The 8,507-nt window shown below is 34.3% G+C and overlaps 1 protein-coding gene across 1 annotated transcript; it reads right to left on the bottom strand.

Moving 5' to 3' along the window:
* Positions 1–776: 776 nt before the first annotated feature.
* LOC134719315 (mucin-2-like) lies at positions 777–6,544 on the bottom strand. The gene is made up of 2 exons (XM_063582323.1): positions 6,235–6,544; positions 777–2,347 (listed from the first exon to the last, which is right to left on the bottom strand). The coding sequence occupies exons 1-2, from the start codon at positions 6,542–6,544 to the stop codon at positions 777–779; spliced, it is 1,881 nt and encodes a 626-aa protein (XP_063438393.1).
* Positions 6,545–8,507: the final 1,963 nt, after the last annotated feature.

Genomic DNA, 8,507 nt, shown 5'->3' with positions numbered 1-8,507 from the left:
ATAATGTTTTCGACAACATTAATTGATCTTAATCATGATAATTAAATGTTTTGGTAATAATTCATGTACATAATAGATATAAATTGTAAACGTCTTATTATATATGACAACTTAACGACAGACCTTCTCCATCGCATAATCATAAATTACATATAATTCGTCTCTTACTTCCCTCTGATTGGTTGATTTGTAGGATTATTCACTCTGATTAGTTGATCTGTAAGATTATTCACTCTGATTGGTTGATCTGTAAGATTCTTCCGCTGATTGTTGACTTGTAAGATTTTCAAGATTTTATTTGAACACTAAGACACATGTATATATACATGACAAACTAAACATGTGGTATCGATAGTATAGATTTAACATATAGATATAATAACAATAATATACACATATTTTTCCAACATTTGCTGAAGGTATTGGCGATATTTTACATGAATACAGAAATTCGTTTTAACAGTTGTACATTGTATAGTCCTCATCAATCCATGGTATATGACAAATATCATAAATTATAACAGTTCAAAGACTTAATATTTTGATTGAAGATGTAAATTTCTCTTTAATTCCTTCCTCATATATAACACGTGGATAGAGTTACAATTATGTTTGTTATGATTCATCGAACAATAATTTCAAATACAGAAAAGGGAGAAACAGGATAATTTAAATATTCTACACGTGTACTCAAAAAAAAAGGAAATAGTAAAATACGTCCACAGTCCAACAACATAAAACATGTCCAAAGAAAATGTTATTTTAATTTATATGGTTCACATTGCCGCAGACGAAATATCACAAAAAACAACAAATCCAATGACTACAGTGATTACAGTAACACCAAACATTCCTAATAGTTTTGCTGACGTACGATCATCGTTTGCGCATGTCCGTTTACGTATCGTCTTTGATAAACTGGTACCGTCTACCATAATAGCATTTCTTATTTCCTCTAACTGTGGCGCTAACGATTGTTGCAGTTCGGGAAGAGTATAATTATGCTGAACGTGTTTGCAAGCGCATGTACAAGTTGTAGTAGAGGATGAAGAGCTTTGGTCTGTTGATTTAGGAAGAATTGTTGTTTTTGTATGAATTGTGGGCGAGGAAGTTGTTGCCTCGGTAGGGATTGTTATTGTTGTTGTAAGAGTTGTTGTTGTTGACGGAATCGTTGTAGTAGGGATCGTTGTTGTTGTTTGCGTTATTGTAGGCATTGTTGTTGTAGGGATTGTTGTTGTCAGAGTTGTTGTTGTTGTTGTAGGAATCGTTGTTGTAGGCATTGTTGTTGTAGGAATCGTTGTTGTAGGCATTGTTGTTGTCAGAGTTGTAGGGATTGTTGTTGTCTGAGTTGTTGTTGTTGACGGAATCGTTGTAGTAGGGATTGTTGTTATTGTTTGCGTTGTTGTAGGCATTGTTGTTGTAGGGATTGTTGATGTTGAAGGGATTGGTGTTGTTGTTGTAGAGAGTGTTGTAATTGAAGTGGTTGTTGATGTTGTAGGGATTGTTGTTGTTGTTTGCTCTGTTGTGGGAATTGTTGTTGTAGGGATTGTTGTTGTTGATGTTATTTGCGCTGTTGTTGGAACTGTTGCTGTAGGGATTGTTGTTGTTGTTAGAATTTGGTTTGCAATGAAACCTATACTTATAGATAACATCCTTTTTTTTCGTACTCGTCGTTGTCTAGGAAAAAGTTTTACTGTATGAATAGTTTGTTGTTTATGACTTGCGGATGTATACATTGAAACAACTGTTTGTAAAGGATAGGCAGTTGTTTTTAGAACATTCTTTAGTGTAGAAATGAGTGCCGATTTAGGATTGGTTGATACATGGCTGGTTTGAGAAATTGCTGTAGTTATTGAAATGCCTGTTCTTCTTGTAAAAGGGCTGACGGTTGCTATATTGTTGACTGTTGCTATATTGTTGACTGTTGCTATATTGTTGACTGTTGCTATATTGTTGACTGTTGCTATATTGTTGACTGTTGCTATATTGTTGACTGTTGCTATATTGTTGACTGTTGCTATATTGTTGACTGTTGCTATATTGTTGACTGTTGCTATATTGTTGACTGTTGCTATATTGTTGACTGTTGCTATATTGTTGACTGTTGCTATATTGTTGACTGTTGCTATATTGTTGACTGTTGCTATATTGTTGACTGTTGCTATATTGTTGACTGTTGCTATATTGTTGACTGTTGCTATATTGTTGACTGTTGCTATATTGTTGACTGTTGCTATATTGTTGACTGTTGCTATATTGTTGACTGTTGCTATATTGTTGACTGTTGCTATATTGTTGACTGTTGCTATAGGACTGACTGTTTCAAACTCTGACGTTAAGAATTTGTCTACAATTATAAAAATTCATCGGTTAAAACAAGAAAGCAGTCGTTATTATTGCACAAAAAGGGTATGATATAAGGATGTTGTAGAATAAAAAAAAGTTGCTTAAATTCCATGAGAAAATGAGGATAGAAGTATATTGTAGCAGTTAGAGAAACAGTGAAGTAGTATTGGCAGGTAGTAGTTAAAAACAGTTATGCAGTTTTGGCGGGTAGTAGTCAAAGAAACAGTGAAGTAGCTTTGGCGGGAGGAAGTAAGAAATAATGAAGTAGTTTTGGCGGGTAGCAGTTAGAGAAACAGTGAAGTAGTATTTGCGGGAAGAAGTAAGAAATAGTGAAGTAGTATTGGCGGATAGTAGTTAAAACAGTGAAGTAGTTTTGGCGGGTAGAAGTGAGAAATACCGTGTTATAGGTAAGTATATTGTGGCAGTTAGAGAAATAGTGAAGTAGTGGTTAAAAACAGTGAAGTCGTATTGGCGGGTAGTTGTTAAAAAGAGTGCAGTAGTTTCGTCGGGTATTAGTTAGAGAAACATTGAACTAGTATTGGCGGGTAGCAGTTTAAAACAGCGAAGTAGTATTGGCGAGTAGTACAGTTGAAACAGTGAAGTAGTTTTGGCGGGTAGTAGTTAAAACAGTGAAGTTGTATTGGCGGGTAGTAGTTAGGGGAACAGTGAAGTAGTTTTGGCGGGTAGTAGTTAGAAACAGACAAGTAGTATTGGCGGGTAGTAGTTAAAACAGTGAAGTAGCTTTGGCGGGTAGTAGTTAGAGAAACAGTGTAGTAGTCTTGGCGGGAAGAAGTAAGAAAAAGTGAGGTAGTATTGGCGAATAGTAGTTAAAACATTGAAGTAGTTTTGGCGGGTAGTAGTTTGAAATACCGTGTTGTAGGGAATTATATTGTGGCAGTTAAAGAAATAGTGAAGTAGTATTGGCGGGTAGTTGTTAGAAAAACATTGAACTAGTATTGGCGCGTCGTAGTTTAAAATAGCGAAGTAGTATTTGCGAGTAGTAGTTAAAACATTGAAGTTGTTTTGGCTGAAAGTAGTTAGAAATAGTGAAGTAGTATTGGCGGGTAATATTTTAAACAGTGAAGTAGTTTTTGCGGGTAGTAGTTAGAAATACCGTGTTGTAGGGAAGTATATTGTGGCAGTTAGAGAAATAATAAAGTAGTATTGGCTGGTAGTAGATAAAAACAGTTAAGTAGTTTTGGTGAGTTGTAGATAGAGAAACAGTGAAGTAGTATTGACGGGTAGTAGTTAGAACTAGTGAAGTATTATTGGAGGGTAGTAGTTAAAAATAGTGCAGTAGTTTTGGCGGGTAGTAGTTAAAACAGTGAGGTAGTTTAGGCGGATTGTAGTTAGAGAAACAGCGAATTAGCATTGGTGGGTAGTAGTTAGAAACAGTGAAGTAGTATTGGCGGGTAGTAGTTAAAACAGTGAAGTAGTATTGGCGGGTAGTAGTTAGAAATAGTGAAGTAGTATTGGTGGGTAGTAGTTAAAAACAGGGAAGTGGTTTTTGCGGGTAGAAGTTAGAAATACCATGTTATAGAGAAGTTATTGTGGCAGTTAGAAAAATGGTGAAGTAGTATTGGCGGGTAGTAGTTAAAAACAGTCAAGTAGTTTTGGTGGGAAGTAGTTAGAGAAACAGTGAAGTAGTATTGGCGGTAGTAGTTAAAACAGTGACGTAGTATTATCAGGTAGTTGTTAAAAACAGTGAAGTAGTATTTGGTGGGTAGTAGTTAGAGAGATAGTGAAGTAGTATTTGGTGGGTAGTAGTTAGAGAGATAGTGAAGTAGTAATGGCGAGTAGTATAGTTAAAACAGTGAAGTGGTTTTGGTGGGTAGTAGTTAAAACAGCGAAGTAGTATTGGTGGTTAGTATAGTTAAAACAGCGAAGTAGTATTGGTGGGTAGTAGTTAAAACAGCGAAGTAGTATTGGTGGGTAGTAGTTAAAACAGCGAAGTAGTATTGGTGGGTAGTATAGTTAAAACAGCGAAGTAGTATTGGTGGGTAGTAGTTAAAACAGCGAAGTAGTATTGGTGGGTAGTATAGTTAAAACAGTGAAGTGGTTTTGGCGGGTAGTAGCTGAAACAGTAAAATAGTATTGGTGGGTAGTAGTTAAAACAGTGAAGTAGTATTGGTGGGTAGTAGTTAAAACAGCGAAGTAGTATTGGCGAGTAGTATAGTTAAAACAGTGAAGTGGTTTTGGCGGGTAGTAGCTGAAACAGTAAAATAGTATTGGCGGGTAGTAGTTAAAACAGTGAAGTAGTATTTGCGAGTAGTAGTTAAAACAGTGAGGTATTATAGGCGGGCAGTAGTTAGAAATTAGTATGTAGCGAAAACGTATGATGAAGTAGTAAGGTAAGTTGCTTACGGAACATGAGGAAAATGATAGGGTGTAGTAGTTATAGCATTCAGTAATGTAGATGTTGGAAAAGTGTTGTCTGTTGAGGTTAAGAAAGATATGATGGATGTTGGCAGTAGAAAGAATGCATTGATAATCGAATAGAAGAGAATGATGTAGTTCATGAAGAATAAGTAAGAAAATGTCAATGGAAAAGAAGTGATGAAATATGGAGAAGAAAGGTGAATGCTTTAGAATAGTTATAACGACAGTGGTACTGTAGGGGATGGACATAGGGATGTTGTAGTAGATGGAAATCATTTTCATGTAATGGGTGATCTGATGTCCGCAGAAATAACAGTTAACATTTACGACCTGTTGGAGACCTTCTGCTGGTGTTTTCTATGGCCGGGGTGTTGTCTCTTTGACATATTCCCCATTTCCATTCTCAATTTTATTTTTATTGTATCTCTTGGTGAACAGGAAAATATACACTTTAACAGTTGATAAATTAATGAAATGTACAAGTCAGGTTAATCAAGTATTAAACCATCTTGTTTTAAGCAATATGTCAGAACCTATGACTATATGTTTACAAAAACAATATACACGCTCGCCTTTACTTTTCAAGCTTCGCCTAAAAAAAAGAAATTTAAATCTTTTTTGTATTAAAATTTTCAAATTCCTCGATCGACCCAATTTTCAGTGTAGAAAGAATTGAAGAACAAGAATTTAAATTGGTTTTGCCAGATATATACAACCTTCTTCAGATAGTAAAACTTAATAAACGCCACAATAAAACAATTTTCTATTACAAAGGATTGGCGAAAGATACTAAAGAGACACTCACTCTCATAGATCTAAAAACAAACTGAGAACGTCATGGCAAAAATATAAAAAGACAAACAGATAAAAGTTCACAAAACACAAGATAGAAAACTGAAGACTAAATATAAGCAACTCGAACCCCACAAAAAATGAAGATTATCTTCAGTTCTACAGAAGGGTCAAGTCTATTACTATAATCGACTTGTTGTACCTGTTATCATAAATATATAGAATACACACTAACGACAAACACAAAAAACAGAATCTGAGGGGTTTTGTTTAACTCAAACTGCACATGAATACTTAGTTCTAGACAGCGAAATTGAAGCATCTGTCTCATTAACATTTTCGTCTAATATAAATATGCATATCAACAGCCATAATATATCATTTCTAAAACAGATTGTGCGCATATATCATCAAATAAACTAAGATAAAAATTGGAAAAAATACTTTCATACGTGTTTTCTGCGACCTTTATTTCATGCATATTTTATTTGATTGTTTTTCTGATGTATATTGTATGGATACCACATGTTTCATTTTTTTCGATATTCAAGGGAGCAATTTCCTTACAAGGAATGGTGTTCCCAAAACATGAATATAACAATAATAATTGTTTTCGATAGTCATGCACAACTCAAAAATATATAAAAGCATTAAAACTTTAATGATGACCTAAATTTGTATCTTTTGCCTGGATACATACTTAAATTAGTCGAATACCTGCGTTTCGTTCTATTATCCAGGATCCTCTCGAACCATATGACGTCATTATGCCTAAACCACGAACAGGTATTGGGAATGTGTCAGTCCATTTTAATACAATTTTACTGCTTTTCTCCACTTGGATAGTACCATTTAAGAACCACCTTACTGTAAACGGTCGATACTTTTTACAGCTCAGAATTGTTGGTGTAGACAATGTCTTAATACTGTCATCACCAGGCAGACGGGATGTAGACGCTGTTTTAGCGCCATCTGCGCCAGATTTCAATGGTGTATATGCTCTTTCAACGCCGCCTGTGCTAGACATCCGGTGGATATAGATAATTTTATTATCCGAACATCCAAAACCTATTTCGTAAAATAACTGGGATCTGAGATAAAAGTTTGCAGACAGTAATATAAAGTCGTCTTTGCAAGCCTTCACTTTGAATGATAAATGCCCGTTCGGTTCAGGAACAATTCCGTACCGTCCAAGCATTGTATAATCATCAATGATATTTCTTCTGTCTTTGGAGTTCACATAACCCCTGTCTGGTGTTTGTACAAGGAAACTAACTGCGCAGGATATGTAATAAACTGCAAAACAACAACGGTAACAGTAATAATAATAATAATAACAATAATAAAAAAGTAGATGAAATAGATGAAATGATCTTAGGCATGTTGTTAGGTATAACAGTTGTTTTTCATTTTTTCTTGCAATATAGGAAAAAAAAACATTTTAACTGAACTATTATATATTTCTTTAGGGGCCAGCTGAAGAACGCCTCCGGATGCGGAAGTTTTTCACTGCATTGCAGACCTATTGGTGACTTTCTGCTGTTGTCTGTTCTATTGCGGATTGTTGTCTCTTTGAATCATTTCCAATTTCAATTTTCAATTTTATTTTGACCAACATCATCTACTTTTTTTATAAAAGACTTCAATAGCTGTTGAAAGAAATTTTAGCAGATTCTAAATTTTGGTTTTTACTTTCGATTTCAAACCCAAATACCAATGTTAATGTTAGATATAATTGATTTTTTTTTCTTTCTTTTTCACTTCAGTGTTCTTATTGTTCGTTTGTTTTCCTATTATAATTAATGTGTTTCCCTCGGTTTTGGTTTGGGCCCGGATTTTTCCCTCTCAAACAATTTGTGAACTTTGAACTCTGGTATACTGCTGATACCTTGGTTTATTTAATCTGTCAAAATAACTATGAAATACCGATTGATCCTGCAATTTGATTTGTTAGCTAATCAGGGGTTATTTTACAAGATATTGGACCATATTCGATGTGAAGGAAAATATAAAAAAAAATAGTAATAAGTGCTGATATCAAGACATTCCAATATATTACAGTGTTATTCGGGACTTACATGGGATATTGGCTCATGTTTCCTGTCAATGCTTGTCTCTTTCACCTGTCCACTCGGGAGATATGAAATACTGACAGTGGTTGTGTACATAATAGATAAACCTCTCACTTGTAATAAACCACCTTCAACAGTGGAGAATTAATTTACAACATAATTTGAATAATTACCAGAAAAGCAGGTTTGATCATCTTTGTATCTGTTTATGGTGTTAAGATTTCATTAATGCAATCAAACACCATTATGTTGCTGACAAGATACATATAAATTTTCAAGTTTATATAAATAAAGGAAAATGTGGTGTGAGTGCCGATGAGACAACTCTCAATCCAAATAACGATTTATATAAGTAAACCATTATAGGTCAATGTACAGGCATCATCACGCAGCTTAACTCACACAAAACAATAAGCTATAAAGGGCCCCGAAATTACTAGTGTAAAACCATTTAAACGGGATAACCAACGGTCTAATGTGTTCTTATATACCTATATGGAGTTATTTTCGTTCAGAACCATAAGTCATTCTTTATCCGAATCAACCAGACGATACCATATTTCGATGAAATGTGCTCCAAGGCATAAAATATCGACCTGTGTGAGGTCATTATTTTCTTTGATAAAAATACTATCTATAGTTTACTTCAAAATTATATTCGTTTGATAGTTTTTTGTTGCCGATATGGGATTTTTGGTTTTTTTTTTAAGTGCAATCAATGATAGGTGTAAAAGAAATTGTCAGTGCCCGCATTTTAATTTAAGAAACAAATACCGTGGAGTTTTGTTAATTTATAGCTACAATACAGAAACATTATCATATATTTGAAATATATTTTAAGGTAGACATTCATAAAAAGCCAGATTTAACATATTCGTGAGCACGATTTTGAAAATCACACTAAACAGGTTGATTGGG

Source organism: Mytilus trossulus, chromosome 5 (assembly GCF_036588685.1).
Source record: "Mytilus trossulus isolate FHL-02 chromosome 5, PNRI_Mtr1.1.1.hap1, whole genome shotgun sequence".
Lineage (NCBI taxonomy): Eukaryota > Metazoa > Mollusca > Bivalvia > Mytilida > Mytilidae > Mytilus > Mytilus trossulus.
This window is presented reverse-complemented; position numbering and strand designations above follow the sequence as displayed.

What these genes read in the sequence shown, in the direction of transcription:
- LOC134719315 (XM_063582323.1), bottom strand. Translation starts at nt 6,544, where the DNA reads ATGTCTAGCACAGGCGGCGTTGAAAGAGCATATACACCATTGAAATCT. An exon ending in GATAATAGAACGAAACGCAG is followed by an intron (nt 2,348 to 6,234) that starts GTATTCGACTAA and finishes TTATAATTGTAG; the next exon opens with ACAAATTCTTAACGTCAGAG.